General features: G+C 40.3%; 1 protein-coding gene across 2 annotated transcripts in view; it reads right to left on the reverse strand.

The window, feature by feature from the left end:
- Positions 1-430: 430 nt before the first annotated feature.
- Positions 431-17,693, reverse strand: part of LOC120441740 (vascular cell adhesion protein 1-like) — a 40,751-nt gene continuing 23,488 nt past the window's right edge. The window contains exons 4-5 of one of the 2 annotated variants that reach the window (XM_039617115.1): positions 921-1,226; positions 431-817 (exon numbers count right to left, since the gene is read on the reverse strand). In XM_039617115.1, the coding sequence (XP_039473049.1) occupies positions 540-817; positions 921-1,226 (584 nt within the window). In that variant the 3' untranslated portion in view covers positions 431-539. The remainder of the gene's footprint in view (positions 818-920; positions 1,227-17,693) is intronic. The other variant, XM_039617117.1, reaches the window with a different exon arrangement.

Genomic DNA, 17,693 nt, shown 5'->3' on the forward strand with positions numbered 1-17,693 from the left:
ATAGAAATAGTAAATAATCATGTAAACAGATAAACTGCAGAGACGTTCAGTATTTTCTTACCTGAGTCTGTTGTTGAGTTTGATGCATTGACTTTAAGTACCTGGACGGCATAAGTGGCAATAAAATTATTTCAGTGTGTGAGCAGATTTAAGCTTGATGAAAAAAACACATTTAATTTGCAGCTAAAATGTCAGTGGCGAAATATCATGTCTTTTGCTATGATGTGTGATACTTGCCAAAGAAAGATTATCAAACAAATAAGTAAGATGATCCCAGTGATTCCTCCAAGAGAAAGGCCCAGCGTGAACTGACCATTCTGCTCTCCTGGTACAACATAAATATAAAATGTGAGTCAAACAAGATATAATAATGAGGACTTAAAGATACCCTTGCAAAAGGTTTTTTATTACATCATTGTCACATTTCAGTGTGCCAATGTAATTAATAATTAATTAACTGTAGAACTGTAATTAATAGATCAACAAGAAAAACCTCGAAGACAAGACAAAAATGAGAGAAAAGAAAGACGTCAGTGGCTTCAGCATTTATCTTTACCTCTGACAGTCACGTTAATCTCTGCTGATGTCTGATTACCCAGCTCATTAGTGGCCACACAGTAATAAACTCCTCCATCTGTTACATTGAAGCTGTAAATCTCTCCTTCAGATACTTTCACAGCTCCATCTCTGCTCTTCTTGAACCAGGTGAAGCTGCTGACTGGAGGTTTGGCTCTGCTGGAGCAGGTCAGCTTCACCCAGCTGCCTGCTGACACCAAACCTGATGGACTGATGGATGCTGAGGTGTCTTTAGGAGCATCTGAAGAAAAGGAGTGACACAGATTACATTTGTTACAAAGAGCTGACTTCCCATAAATCAAGATATGTTGAACGGATCCAACAACAAACTCTGATTGTCTTACATGAAACACTGAGAGTCTCTTCTGTCTCTGCTGTCTTGGTGTCTTTTCCTTGGTTCACAGGATATCTGGCAGAGCAGCTGATCTTCTTTCCATCATGTGTGTCTGACAGAGTGATGGTCTGCTGGATTTTAGTTGTAAAGCTTCCATCTGTGTTTTCCTCTATTTTGTTGTGAGAGTCTTGTGTGAGATTGCAGGTGAGTTGAGGAGGGGAGTGTGGACAGGGAGTGAGAGCTGAGCAGGTTATAGTGACAGACTCCTTCTCCTTCAGATCACCTGGGATTGTAATATTGGGCCTCCAAGGAGAATCTGCGGTTTCACATACATATTCATTATGAAATCACACTGCTCTTTGTCCCACTGATTCAAATGTGCAAACTTGTTCTAAATTTATACTTTGATTTATAAATGTAATCAAGTCCGTAAAATAACAGCAGAGCAGAAATTATAAAAGAAAACAGTCTCCTGAGTGTCATGCTGGGACAATCATTACGATTGTCATACAAAATTTGCTCAACAGATATTGATTATAATCAAACAATAGGTCAAAGAATAGATAGTAAGTCCTAAATGTTAGTTTATTTATTGGTAAAGTAAAATGATGAAAATAGAAAAAAAAAAACCCCACTATTACCTCTGACTGTTATTTGAAGAGGATCACAAGAAGCTGTTGCATTAAATGTTTCACTCTCTACTCTGAAGAAGTATGTGTCTGTGTAGTTTGTGGTTAAATTAGTAAACAGAGTGGTGCAGTCTCTCTGACTCAGGTTCCCAGTAATACTCATTGGATAAATGCTAACTGCTCCACTACTGTTGAAGATCACATTGTTTGGATAAATGCCAAATCTAGAATCATTTTTAATCCACACTCCAAAGGCTTTTTTTGTGCTGATAAATTTCTGTTCTTCTTTGGGTCTGAAGCTACATGGGATTTGCAAACAAGATCCACTCAGTGCTTCCAGCTTCTTTGGTGCAGTTATGAAGAGTGCTGCTTCATCAGGACAATCAGTCAAAGCACCTGTTAATACAATTGAGTGATTAATTCATTCACATAATAATAGTAAACAAGTTAACTATATTATATTTTTTCATTCCCCCAAAAACTCTCATCTCTGATCAAAGTATTCTCTACACTTTAGTTAGTGAGATAATATTTTTGTATTTGAATATGTTAATAATCCAGAGATAACAGGAACATTTCAGCCACCATCTGCTGTTTGGGTGTAAGAAGAAAATCTTCATAGTCAGATTTTCAAAAACTGTCTATTTTAATGCTTAAAAGTGCTAACAAACACTTTTTTTGTTCCTCTGTTGTTAATATTTTGTGCATAAAACATTTTAAAGTCAGGACAAAAAGTGGCTCTGTGTTCACTTTGTGACTAAATGAAGTTCATTTTGTAAAATAACTGAAATACTCACCTGAAACAAACAGGACAAGCAGTAAGATGCTGACTGTCTCCATGTTCACAGACAGACTACTCTACTGCCTGGATTAAAAAAGGAAACGTATGGAGCTGTAACACTGTACTTAATATTTTTAAAGCAGTTTGAAAAAAATGCTCCTTGTCCATGTATACATGTCTTTTTTTCTTTTCTTGTAGTGCTTTGCTTTAAAATATGTTGGAATATATATGTATGTCTGTGAAGGTTCTCAGTCATCCAGGTCATCGTAGTCAAAGGAGTTTGCAAGGAAAAGTGTCTGGACTTCTTTAAGTTGCTTGAAGACGTTTCACCTCTCATCCGAGAAGCTTCTTCAGTTCTAAGGTCAAATGGCCGAGAGTCCCAGATTTAAACCTAGTGGGAGTATCCCCCCAAGGAGGGACAAAGGACCCCCTGGTGATCCTCTAATCACATGCGCCCAGGTGTGAAAGCGGGTGTGGGACCTAATCAGCCAGGGTTTCGGGTGAGCCCATTGTGAAACCCGGCCCCACCTTGTCATGTGAATTCCTGAGGTCAGATGGCCCAGGATGTGAGTGGGCGTTAAGGCGTGTGGGGAGGGAACTCAAAACTGGATTATAGATGGCAGACAGTTGGTGTCGTAAACCACCGCCTCTGTTCAAAGATGGTCGCTCACAGTGGACATAGATGGCCTCTTTCACTCCTCTTTCAAACCATCTGTCCAATATGTGAACATTGGCATCCTCGAAAGAGTGACCTTTATCCTTAAGATGCAGGTGGACTGCTGAGTCTTGTCCTGTGGAGGTGGCTCTTCTATGTTGTGCCATGCGCTTGTGAAGTGGCTGTTTGGTCTCTCCAATGTAGAGGTCTGGGCATTCCTCGCTGCACTGTACAGCATACACCACGTTGTTAAGTCCGTGTTTTGGAGTTTTGTCTTTCGGGTGAACCAGTTTGTGTCTGAGTGTGTTGCTGGGTCTGAAGTACACTGGGATGTCGTGCTTGGAGAAAACTCTCCTGAGTTTCTCTGATACACCGGCTACATAGGGGATGACAACGTTGTTGCGTCTGTCTTTCTTATCCTCCCTCGCTGGTGTCTGATCTTCTTTTCTGTGCCTCTTTGCTGACTTTATGAACGCCCAGTTAGGATAACCGCATGTTTTCAGTGCTTCCTTTACATGTGTGTGTTCCTTCTTTTTCCCTTCAGGCTTAGAGGGAACATGTTCTGCCCGGTGGTGTAGGGTCCTAATTACTCCAAGTTTGTGTTCCAGAGGGTGATGGGAGTCAAAGAGGAGGTACTGGTCCGTGTGTGTGGGCTTCCGGTAAACTTCAATGTTGAGGTTGCCATTCTCTTCAATGTGCACCGCGCAGTCCAGGAAAGGCAAGCAGTTGTCCTTAGTGTCTTCCCTGGTGAACTTGATGTTTTTATCCACGGCGTTAATGTGCGCAGTGAAGGATTCCACTTCTTGTGTCTTGATTTTGACCCAGGTGTCATCTACATATCTGTACCAGTGGCTGGGTACTCTCCCTTTAAAAGAGCCAAGAGCCTTTCTTTCCACTTCCTCCATGTAAAGGTTGGCTACAATAGGTGACACAGGGGAGCCCATGGCACAGCCATGTTTTTGTCTGTAGAAGCCTTCGTTGTATTTGAAATATGTTGTGGTAAGGCAGAGGTCTAACAGTGTGCAGATCTGATCAGGTGTGAAGTTGGTCCTGTCTTCCAAGGAGCTGTCTTCTTGTAGTCGTTTTCTGACAGTCTCCACTGCTTCCGTGGTGGGTAAGCAAGTGAAGAGAGAGACTACATCAAAGGACACCATGGTTTCATCTGGATCCAGGGTAAGTTTCTGGACCTTGTCGGTGAAGTCTGTGGAGTTCTTGATGTGGTGTGGGGTGTTCCCCACGAGAGGTGCGAGGATGGTAGCAAGGTGTTTTGCAATGTTATAAGTGGCTGAGTTTATGCTACTGACTATGGGTCTGAGTGGGACCCCTTCCTTGTGGATTTTAGGAAGTCCATAAATGCAGCGTATGGCATCCCCTGGATAAAGGCGGTGATATGTGAGGCGGTCAATGATTTTGACCGCCAGGGAAGTTCACCAGGGAAGTTCACCAGGGAAGACACAAAGGACAACTGCTTGCCTTTCCTGGACTGCGCTGTGCACATTGAAGAGAATGGCAACCTCAACATTGAAGTTTACCGGAAGCCCACACACACAGACCAGTACCTCCTCTTTGACTCCCATCACCCTCTGGAACACAAACTTGGAGTAATTAGGACCCTACACCACCGGGCAGAACATGTTCCCTCTAAGCCTGAAGGGAAAAAGAAGGAACACACACATGTAAAGGAAGCACTGAAAACATGCGGTTATCCTAACTGGGCGTTCATAAAGTCAGCAAAGAGCCACAGAAAAGAAGATCAGACACCAGCGAGGGAGGATAAGAAAGACAGACGCAACAACGTTGTCATCCCCTATGTAGCCGGTGTATCAGAGAAACTCAGGAGAGTTTTCTCCAAGCACGACATCCCAGTGTACTTCAGACCCAGCAACACACTCAGACACAAACTGGTTCACCCGAAAGACAAAACTCCAAAACACAGACTTAACAACGTGGTGTATGCTGTACAGTGCAGTGAGGAATGCCCAGACCTCTACATTGGAGAGACCAAACAGCCACTTCACAAGCGCATGGCACAACATAGAAGAGCCACCTCCACAGGACAAGACTCAGCAGTCCATCTGCATCTTAAGGATAAAGGTCACTCTTTCGAGGATGCCAATGTTCACATATTGGACAGATGGTTTGAAAGAGGAGTGAAAGAGGCCATCTATGTCCACTGTGAGCGACCATCTTTGAACAGAGGCGGTGGTTTACGACACCAACTGTCTGCCATCTATAATCCAGTTTTGAGTTCCCTCCCCAGACGCCTTAACGCCCACCCACATCCTGGGCCATCTGACCTCAGGAATTCACATGACAAGGTGGGGCCAGGTTTCACAATGGGCTCACCTGAAACCCTGGCTGATTAGGTCCCACACCCGCTTTCACACCTGGGCGCATGTGATTAGAGGATCACCAGGGGGTCCTTTGTCCCTCCTTGGGGGGGATACTCCCACTGGGTTTAAATCTGGGACTCTCGGCCATTTGACCTTAGAACTGAAGAAGCTTCTCGGATGAGAGGTGAAACGTCTTCAAGCAACTTAAAGAAGTCCAGACGCTTTTCTTTGCAAACTCCTTTGACAATATATATGTATAAAAAAACCACAAAGCAGTAAGTAAGTAAAAGTAAGTAAAACTCGGACATAAGCAAATAAAATTACTTTACATGTACCTGTCAATGCAGTTAAAGAAAGGTAAAAAAAAAAAAAAAATACTTAATAAAAGCAATAAAATGTTTCCTTACCAGAAAAGCCAAAGTTTAGTCTTATCACTTCACAGTTTTAGCAGAATTAGATTAAACCGTGTCGCCCAGCCGATGTTGGAAAGAAGGAACTAGAGAAAGAGAACAAGCTTTTTAAGAAAGTGCATTAAATTCGCAAAGCTGCTGTCACTCGATGCCTCTGAGAAAAACTCTTCAGTTCTCCTGTGATAGAGGAAGGAAGAGAGTATATTTAAAGACAAATTACCTACACACCCTTAAAACATCTTTTTACTCACTTGAGTCTTTTCAAGCTTGAACACTTTTACAGAATATATTTATTAACATGAAATAATACTGAATTACAATTATATACACGTATTAAGAAGCTATGCAAACACAAATTATGTTGGCTGAAAAAATAAATTAGATGCAGATGAAACGAAATGAAAAACTGAAATTTTTATTTTCAACTTCACTTTCCTTGTTTCTTAAAATGCACATTTATGTTATTAAACACATTTCATACTCATTTGGTGGAAATTTTGCTGGTTCTGTCTCCCTGCAGGTTACATTAGTGATTTTTAAAAAAAGAAAAAAAACAGTCCTCTGGCATATTTTTCAGGTTACCAATACAAGGAGCAACACAGTATAAATAAAAATGATTTATGATGTATTGATTTTGATTTCTGCTTCGGGTTCTGTGGATTTACAGGTGTGAATTTTTCGTTGATATTTACTGTCATCAATCGACACAAAAGACTCTGTTGACCAACTTCCTCAAAATCCAGTGACAGTGAAGTCACTCTGTCACAAGCACTTATATTTACATTTATCTTGTAGCACATCTGCAGTGACTGCAGCAGCACTAAAATTAATCACAGAGTGTGAGAAAGGGCACAGTAACAGTACAATTTGTGTGTTGACCAGACATTTGATTTTTGACACATGAGTTTAGTTGTGGATAAAAAGAATTTTATATCTGAGCTCAATAAATGTTCAGCCATTTTTAATTAAGCAATGAATTCAAATATAGATGCTAAAATAATAATGACTATGATATGAGAAATATAGGCTACTGAATCCCACCGTCTAATACAGTAAAGTTTATCTAGATACACTCAATGACAAAACATTTCTAATCTTACTGGTCAAAATGCAAAATGATTATAAACCCATAATCAGTTTCCTAGTTTCCTGTCGAGTTTCCTATCTAGTTTACTAGAACTGTCTAGTTTCCTATCATCTATATTTATTAACCATTGATCCCTTATATGTGCTGAGGCAGTTCTAGTATGAGTGGGTCTATAAGGATACTTTGCTAATATGAATAACCCGAGTGAGAAAAGCAACCTGTTCAGCTCTGGTGGTATACATTCTATAATGTACATAAATAATTTTTTTTGATAATTTGCCTAAAAATATTTGAACACCACACTATGAAGAGATATCTACAGAGTTCTGAAATTCTTGACAACAAACTCTTAAGAATTGAAAATAGTTTCATATTGTATTTGAAACTGGAGGTTTCCCTCCTCTTGTGACTTGCATAGACTTTAGTTGTTCAGTTGTGTGATCATTTTGCAGATTTCTTTCTCTGATTTGTTGGAGCATCTCGATCTGAAGCAGCTGAAATAAAAAACAAACAAACAATTAAAAAAAGCTTTAGTTTCTGTTTGGTTTGACAGTGATGAATGATAAAGATCCTTGAAATAGCCCACACACATTTAAAATGAACATATCACAGAAAGATTTGTCTCACCACTCAAAGATGGCCAGTGTGATCACAAGCACTGTGATTCCTGCAGTCTGCAGTAGAGCAAAGAGACCAATACCACCTGAATCTTCAAACAAGTTTGCCTTCCTGAAGAATACTGTGTGAAGTCAAAAAGAAAGTCGAACAATCAACAATCACAAAGATTCTTTAAGAGTGTCATAGACAAGACAACAATAATTCATAAAGAGCAATGCAAAGCTCCTCTCCTCTGTCTTTGACTGTCAAATTAAAAACAGTTTGACGTTTAGAACACTTTTTGTGTAAATATAATAGTATGTGATTTATGACCCGGTTACTTTTATAAATTGAGAGAGATACCTGATATAATAGAGAGAAGGAAGGCACATATAATGTTTGCGCCGGTGGAAGGGAAGCAAGGCCAGGAGCATTGGCGTTGGATTCAAACTATTCTACCATGGTATAGACAGAAAGAAAAATTGAGTAAAAGTTGAGTTAAAGGTAATCTTGAAGAAAGAATCTGTGAATCGTGCTGTGGAGGTGAAGAGAGTGTCACACAAGATCAAAGGTTTGAAGCAGGAATTCAGCACTGGTAATGTACTGAACTCACAGGGGTCTTCACTAAAATATTCAACCTGTCCTTAGCACAGGCCACTGCCCCACCCTGTCTGAAGGCCTCAGCCATCATCCCTGTCTAAGAAAAAGACCACCACCAGCAGAGAAAAGGACTTCCAGCCAGTGGCTGTCATTCATGTCATTATGAAGTGTTCTGAGAAACTGATCAGAAGCCACATCATTCAAGATCTTCTGCCTATATTCAACCCCCACCAATCTGCATACAAGGACAACAGATAAATGGAGGATGCCATAGCCAGAGGCCCTCCACACAACTGTGATCCATCTGGAATGTAAGGATGTTTTTAATTGACTTTGGCTCAGCCTTTGACACGGTCATCTCCAGCAGAGTGGTAACATAATTAATTAGCTTTGGTTTCTCATACTCTATCTGCCTGTGGATTAAGGACTTTCTCTAGAACCATCTACATAGAGTAAAATAAGGACCCCACCTTTCCCATCATACCGACATCATACCGTAAATAATGGAATCGGAAGTTAATGGAAGTTGAGGATAGGTCAGGGTGTAGCTCGTAGTCACATGTACACTAAATACACTCAAGTGACAGGGTGCAATCAATAAATGTTATCACCATCAGTCTAACAAACAACTAAGGAAAAGTGCTGAAATCACAAACACAGTTAACACTGGACATAATGTTTATTAACTTATCTTTTAATACCTGATTTGGCTTGCATTTGTCACACTGGGTGATGGACAGATGATACATATCAGAGCATTAATCACTCAGTTCTTTAATGGTGCACACAGGTAAGTCAGTCCAGCACATCTCACTGCTCTGCTGTCCTAGAGTTGGCCAGTGGCTGAGTGAAAGCGGAGTTCAATCAGCACTCCAACATTGAACAGCAAAACTGAGATGAGACTTTCCTTTTTAACCTGATGTTTGGTGGAGCAGAGCACATTCCTTCTTCCCAACTGGTCTTGTCGGCTGTTAGGTTAAGGTGATGCTCATTCACAGTGGGATGAGAGGTTCTGTCTGGAGGCTGCCCTTCATCTCTTGGACCTCCCGAACGCCAACATGATTTCAAACACTGCAGTTTGTGACACCGTGTGCCGCTATGCCAAGCAGAACTGCACTGTATTGAAGCAAACACACTGTCACTATCATGCTTTGAGAATGACACGAGGAGAAGATTTGATCTTTAACGTATGAAACTGTGTTAGCTGCACATTTATGTTTAGACCAGAATAACTGTGTGAAAACATTCACTTACTTCTCAAAGTCACTTTCCAATCCCATGTGAGGTGCACTTCAAAGCATCAGACTGCAATATGGTAACTATTGTCCTTGGTAACTATTGTCCTTGATGTAAATATGTAAAAAAAAAATTGTGAATGTTTCTGTTCTGTGTCCTGTGTACTCTTTGTTTGTATATGTGTTTTTCTTGCTGCTGTTACAACCAAATTTCCCCTTGTGAGACAATTAAAGGATTGTTCTATTCTATTCTATTCTAGATAAAATAACATAGACATTAAAAGCAGAAGACACTGGAGAGAAGATTAGGACACTGGCATTTTGCTCAAAATTGTGCAACTGTACATTCACGCTATAGTTTAAACCTCACAAGCAATCAAGGCCTCATCCAGTGTTGTACTCTTCCACCTACCTAAACTACTGATACCTCATGCAGTTAATGCACTGCTCCTGCAAAACAAGATAGCACTCGTTTCTGCATTACGGCATTTGTCATGTATGCCCGCAATACTATTTTAATCAAATGCAGTTATCACTAGCTGTTGCCTCACAGCAAGAAGTTCCTGTGTTCAATTTAGAGGCTTTTCTTGCACTGGTGAAACCAGGAAACTGGTGTTTTTGAGAATCATTACGAGAAAACTTTGGTCTCGACCCTGGTGGCAAGGCCTGAATCAGGGAGTGCTTGCTACACCTACAGCAGTAATAATAGCAGACAGACAAAACTGGATACATTAAAGCCATTGTAAGGCTGCCACAGACCTCAACCACAAAGACAACAAATAAAGCTGAGGGAAAGCAACACTGGGTATGACTGAAAGTCTAGCTACAAAGGGAGTTATGTTGTGGATTTTATTATGACATATATACCTGTATACTGCTTGACTGTATATACGATGTATACTCACAATGAAGTGTTTATATAGTGGAGTCACTGTGTTAAGAATTTAACCTGCATGTTCAAATCACATGACCCATATATTTAGGTTAAATATATCTACCATTTTATTAATGAAAAAATCTATGCCACTTGTTGTAGGAACACATGTTGAACACATGTACTGTTTAAAAATGTAGCAATGAGGATCAGTAAGAAACCTTTGATAGTGTCATGGCCAACTGTGACTAGTCCAACAAAGGGTTAATTCAGCTTGGCACTACTAAAGTATCGGACCCTTCTCTGTATGCAGCTGCCTGTAACTGTACAACAGAGGCATGCAGTTGTCTGGATGGCTGCAAAGCAAGGGTCTGTGGCCTTTTCTGGGCCTATGAGCTAAAAACATAAGGCCCTTTAAACTCCTGCAAGGTAAAAACTTAAGGCGCCTTAAATGGGTGTAAGATAAAGACATAAGGTCCCACAAATGGCTGTAAGGTAAAAGCATCCAGTTTTGTAAGCGGCTGTAAGGTAAGAGCAGACAGCTCTGTGAGTGAGTATAAGGCAGAAGCGTACAGCATTTTAATAAATCTATAAGCAAACAAAACTGGCCTCTGCAGGGCAGACACCTGAAGTTCTGGTCCTCACCTCGAACACCAGAAGGTGAAGAAGTAAATCCTTACTCAGCATGAATAGCAGTGTATGTCTGGTATGCAGGCCCAACAAAAGTGTTGAACGGATTAACTGACTTTCTGTAGACTTTTGGACCCACTTTGGCCATAAAAGTCTAAGGAGCTTGGAAAGAAAAGCATCTGAACTTCTTTAAGTTGCTTGAATATGTTTCACTTCTCATCCGAGAAGCTTCTTCAGTTCTAGGGTAAAATGGTGGAGAGTCCCAGATTTAAGCCCTGTGGGAGTGTCCCCCCAAGAGGGACAATGGACACCCTAATGATCCTCTATCTAATCACTCTGTCCAAAATGTGTACATTGGCATCCTCAAAATAGTGACCTTTGACCTTTAGATGCAGATGGACCGCCGAGTCTTGTCCCGTAGAGGTGGCTCTTCTATGTTGTGCCATGCGCTTATGAAGTGGCTGTTTGTGTCTCTCCAATGTAGAGGTCTGGGCATCCCTCGCTACACTGTACAGTATACACTACATTGTTAAGTGAAATACATGTAATAGATACGTGAGAAGTCAAGCCCACAGGTAGATTTGGCATTTAAAGTAAAATCTGTAAAACTACTGCACAATGTAAAAACTTAATGCAAATGCAAAAATATCTTTGTAGGCATCAAACACAGCTATGGCTGTGATTGCCAGGAATGGAAGTGGGCATTAGCCAACACAGTCAATACTGAATAGGGGTAAAATGTATAAAATACGTCAAATGGTTGCAGTGCGGGGGGGCTTCCAGATCAGAGGCCGCCCCGCTCTCATTTTCCCAGAAGCGTGCAAACTTCCGTAAACAACCAGACACAGACGACGGGGAGAAAGCGGGAAAGAAACACACACACACACAAAAACACATAACAGGCAGGTCGTTCGGGGAGGACCGTCCGACCACGTCAATTTTTATTGCAAGGGGTGTCAACTGTGTGCGAGAGCCCCCTTGTGGTAAGAGAGCGCAGTTGCACTATTGAGCACATGGTCCGGAGGACAGAGTTTGAGCTAACATATATCAAGAGCCACCTTGCAGACTGACATAGCAGTGGATGTCTACGCATGGTGTGAGTTGTGTGCATTGCTAAAGAACTGTGAGCAGACAGTGAGCCCTGCCTGGAAAGAACAGTCTTGAGCCTTTTATGCCATTCAGGCATTTGGTATATGTAGAAGTGCAATGTGTATTGATCTGTTTGCTATGTGGCTAGTTCATGCTGCTAATGCTAGCTGTTATGTTACACACTTGTTAGTTGTTCTGTGATATAACATTATTGGGTGTATTGGCAATTAATATCATGTACAGGAAGGTTTGGTGAGTAGTGTACAAAACTTGTGAGCGAAGATGTTCATATAGGAATTTCCATTTGTGTTTCTGGTTAGTTTGGAAGAAAGTGAATGAATTTTAATTCATGACTTGAATGTTTATTATATTCAGCATTTTGTATATGTTCTGTTTGCAGACCACACACCCCTACCTACAAGTTCTTGTACACCACCCTGTAAGCCTGTGGTTGCATTACTGTGTTGTTGTGCCAAAGAATGACAGTAAAGAAGGAATAGCCTTATTTGCGCGTCCTGTGTGTTTTGAACAACACCTCAAAGTGAACACTGCTATTCAACCAACGCCTATACAGTCCTGGGTGAAACCAATTTAACAATTTTATTTTATTCTCTATAGTATCCTATTTCATTGTTTTTCTTAATTTCTGCTGCTGTCCGCTTTCTGCTGTGACACAACAAATTTTCCACGTCTGGGACTTTTAAAGCTTTTATCTTATCTTAAACTCTGTGTCATTCAGAATGCTATAAAATCGGTTGTTTTTCTCAGTGGTCAAAAGAGTAATTATCAGTTTCTCCTGTAATTACTCTTTTGAGGGTCCATGAAGGAGCCCCAGATCCAGCCGTGGGTTAGACTCATGGCGCTATTTCAAGTGTGTGAAACTCAGGCAGGCGAAACGCTTCCTCTCTCTTTCTCTGAGGTCACATTTCACTTTATTGGGCACAAGTTTTCCCATTGGTAAAGGTTAGGGGTAGGACCACCTCTCTTTATGCTTCAGGGAGGAGCCCCACCTCAGGGCTTTGTTTCCTCAAACTGCCTGCAATGTGAACATCCACCTGTCTCGCCACAGTCTCACTCCCCGATGGTCAACTCACGCTAAGATTATTTTAGTTTCACTGTGATTCTGCTTTTCCTTTTTCTGGTTAAACAAATCCAAATAATGTGAATTAAAGACCTTTAATGGGGTATGAAGCCTCCAGCTCCCCCCATTGCCACAGCCCACTGTTGTCACAAAAGTCAGTTTAATTACAAATAACCTTTATTATCATTTAACACATTTTCACACACACACACACATGCACACAAACAGCTGTCGAAAGAGTCGCTATATTTCATCATCTTATTGTTATTAATAATAACCCAGTTATGAAATATAATACATTTATGAAATATCATAACACTTATGACTGTCATAATTTTATTTTTTTTACTTTCCTTGTTACATCCCGTCATAAATCAGGGACATAACTCACTTTTTGACACAAAGTACATCACATCACTTTCTCCAGTGGACCATTTACATGAAATGCATAATGTACATTTTTAAACTGCGGTTCCTTAAAGACCTGGATGACCTCTAATTCTTTGCTTCTAATTTCAGACAAAACTGAGCTTATTGTACTCAACACTAAAAATATGGTATTTAACAAGACCCTTAGTCTGGATGAGTTGGCCTATAGTACCACTGTGAGGAATCTTGGAGTTGTTTTTGACCAGGATATGTCCTTCAATTTACATATTAAACAGATATGTAGGACTGTTTTCTTCAATTTGCACAATATCTCTAAAGTTAGAAATATCCTGTCTCAGAATGACACTGAAGAGCTAGTTCATGCTCTCTTCCACAGCATGTGTTTTGTCCTGTCTGCCTCCCATCACCCCCCACATGGTCATGGCAGATAGCTGCCCCTCCCTGAACCTGGTTCTACCACATATTTCTTCATGTCAAAAGGACTTTTTCGTCCCACTGTCGTAAAAGTGTTTGCTCATAGGGAGTTTGTGATTGTTGGTGTCATGATCCTGAGTCTGTGACTCGGTGAAATCTTGTGTTTCAGCTTAATTCTAAGTTAAGATTTTCTTCTTCTTAGGGGTTGGTTTCTGTTTTGTATTTTTGAGCTCCTTCTGTTCTGTGTCTCTGTGTTCCCTCCCTGTTGCCATGTCTGTTGGCTTAGTGTTAAGCTCGTGTCTGTGCATACTTATTCTATTTCCTGTTTTACTTTGATAGTGCCTGTGCTGTGTGGAGTGTGTCTAGTTTTGCTTCCCCTTGTCTCGTCGGCTCTGATTACCTCCCAGCTGTGTTTCCCTCCTGTCTCTCATTCCATGATTGCTCCAACATGTATTTAAGCCCTGTGTTCTCTTCTGCTTCTTACTGGTCTGTGTTACCGCCATGCTTCTCTCCCTGCTTGTCATCCTCCGTGTTACCTCTGCTCTAAGTCCCCTAAGATTTGTTAGTTCTGGTTCCTTGTATCTTAGTTTTTGATTTTAGGTTATTTCTTAGATTCTGTCCTCACCACCTCTGTTTCTGTCTGTACTTTCACCAGATGTAAATAAAGCTCACTCATTGCATCTAAGCCAGTGTCTGCATTTTGGGTCCTTCACTCATATCTCTACACAACAGCTGGGTCTTTACCTTACAATACTAAGTGCTTTGAGGTGACTGCAGTTGTGGTTTGAGTTGTATAATTAAAATGGAAATGAAATGAATCTTTAGGAAGCGTCAGAATGTCCTGTCTTCCTCCCTTGGATTCATCATGTTACACACTAGTTTGCTGTCACACAAAATCACCACTAAAACCAACCAAAAAGCCCACAAATTATTCACTTCCTGATGAACTTGTATCAGATACTCAAGCAGTGAAGTACTAAATGAAGCTTCAGATATCGCTGATGATGTGAGTCTGCCCAGTCAAACTAAGTGTTGATAGAATGCTTCAGGAGCATGCTGGTGTTGTTTTTTGACACATGAGCCAGAGCTTCAGTTTCAAACACACCACCATGAGCTCCACCTTCTGCTCTCTGCCTCTTCAAAGAGCTAATAAGGGAAATTTTGGGGGCCCTCCTGCATTCTCACAAATTCCTTAGTCTAATGTCTTTGTGTACACTATTTCTAGTTCTCTTAGCAATTTCTCCATTCTTATTTTAATCCACCCTGTGGATATTGACCATTACCAAAGTCACACACACACACACACACACACACACACACACACACACACACACACACACACACACACACACACGACTTTTAATTCAAGTTATCTTTTAATTGTGTTTGTTATTAATATATTTTAATAAATTGATTTTCTTTTCTTTTTAAACAATCTAAAAGCCTGTGCTTCTGAGCTCCTGAAAAACCGTTTTTTATTTATAGATTATAATGCTGGACATTAAACAGATGATACAGTATTTAGAATGAGTTCAACTTTAAACATGTGCGTAATTCATTTAACACTGATCGGGAGCATTTTTGCAACATAATTACAACTTGCAAATTAAAACATCTCGGGCTGAGCGATACGGCCCAAAATTCATGTCTCGATTTTCTTCAGCTGGATGGCGATATACTTTATATCTCGATATTTTTGTTAAAGCCATAAAGTAAGAACAAAAACAGAGTTCTTAGTCAAAGCTGTGTCCCAGATGTCACACAGGCACTTTTATTAACATACAGCGTAGATGCACAAGAAAAAATTACTCAGAAATAAATTATCAACATTTATTAAATAATGTTCCATAAATAAAATAAAAAAATGTTGTTTTTATGCGTAACAAAAAGCTCACAATTGTGCTGTTAAAATGTAAACTAAAAAGACGCTGAGCATAATAACAAAGACAGACAGATTTTGCAGCTGCTCTGTTCCCAAGTTCAATTGTGTGACTACAGTCTTGAGTTTGAAATCCGCTTCGTAACCATAGCTGTGTCCCAATCCAGCGACCGCACGCTTCGTAGTACCTGCAATTTGCGGACTACGTGGGGCGGGTACTACGAAGTGCAGGAAGGGCGGAAGTGAGAGGCTTGTGAAATGGGACGGTCTGGCCTTCGTCACCCTGCTCAGGTTGTCTAGCAACCATGATACTAACAGCTGGAATCATTTCATACAGCTTTGTTTGACAGAAATGAAGGAGAACATATTATGTTCATTTGTTTCTACATGAGCTCTGTGTGATTTAATAAGTATCTTAGGCTGAGATCACGGGACTGTAAAAAACATGATTGTTGGGCTTCATTTCTGTACTGAACAGTCATTTTTAGATTAGCTAGTAAATAACAATTAGCTAATGTTGTTCATGAGACTAAAGTCATCTTACTTTGGTAATGTAAATATAATATGGCCAATATATATATCAGTGATGGCCAACTCCGGGTCTCGAGAGCCGGTGTCCTGCAAGTTTTAGATGTGTCCTTGATCCATCACAGCTGATTTAAAAGGCTAAATTGCCTCCTCAACATGACTTGAAGTTCTCCTGAGGCCTGGTAATGAACTAATCATTTGATTCAGGTGTGCTGACCCAGGGTGAGATCTGAAACCTGCAGGACAGCAGCTCTCGAGGCCTGGAGTTGGCCACCCCTAATATATATTATTAGATTATTATGATATTTTACAGCAGTGAACTTGAACTCTGTGTTAAATACTGAGCTTCAGTAAAGATTCAAGTTTCAGTTATTTATATTTCCTATCACCTTAATTAAATCTTCACTCAAAGACAAGTATGTTTTACAGTGTGTATATCTAGATGTATTATATATAAGAGACAAATATTGTTCTTTTAATATGTTGGCATTACTAAATTTGGCTCAATGCTTACATACATGTGTAAAAAGAAAATGTACGAGCTGTGATAACTGTTTCTGATAGAATGAAGAGCAGACTGATATATTAAATATTCCTTTATTGGGTGAGAAAATCTGTCATGATCCTGGATCCTTTTGACCCAGCGTTTTGTGTTTTCTATTATTGTGATTTTGGTTCTGTTCTTCCTCAGTTTAGTGTTTATTCTTTTCTGCCCGTGTATTCCTGTGTCGAGTCTGCGTTTCTAAGTCTGTGTCATTACGTGTATATGTTTCCTGTTTTACTTTGAAGGTCTTTGTCTGATGTCAGTGCGTTCTGTTTACATTTCCCCTGGCTCGTCAGCTGTGATGTCTTCCAGGTGTGTTCCCCTCCTGTTTCCCATCCCTTGATTCCTGGTGTGTGTATTTATAGTGTGTGTTACCTCGTCCTCGTTGCTGGTTCGTCTGTGTTGTTCCCCTCGGTCTTCCTGCGTCTCTCCGTCCATCTTCTCGTGTATTTCCCTGTGCCTCCCTGCATCTTGGTTTCTGGTTAGTTCTGTTAGTTTTTCCAGTTTAGGTTTTCTTAGTTTCATGTTTCACCCGCGTCATCCCTGTTGTATCCACTGTTGGTAATTAAACTCACTTGCACCAGAGCTGCCGCATCTTGGGTCCTGATTAATTCTCACACGGCTTGCCCCGGCAACCCGTGACAAAATCAGACCATGTCATAACTGCTTTAAGTCATACAGAATAGATATCAGAGCCTTAAACAGGCTGACTTCTGCTAAATGGGTCAAACTGGGCAGAAAGTCTACAAACACATAACATCCTTATAGAATATGATGTAACACTATAGATCAACTTACCTCAGAATATATAAAGCATATAAACAATTACAGCAATATGATGCAACAAACTAGTGCTACTAATCCAAAATACTCAAAGCTTCATAGAACTGAAACAAACATTTATTTTTAGGTCCATTCTGCTGCTGATACATACTTTAGGTTTCTGAATATTAAACTTGTTGCTGCCTTTCATAGTGTGTAACTTGAAGGCTCTGAGTACTTTCTCCCACACTGAAAACACTGGAAT

This window comes from Oreochromis aureus, linkage group 9 (genome assembly GCF_013358895.1).
Source record: "Oreochromis aureus strain Israel breed Guangdong linkage group 9, ZZ_aureus, whole genome shotgun sequence".
Classification (NCBI taxonomy): domain Eukaryota; kingdom Metazoa; phylum Chordata; class Actinopteri; order Cichliformes; family Cichlidae; genus Oreochromis; species Oreochromis aureus.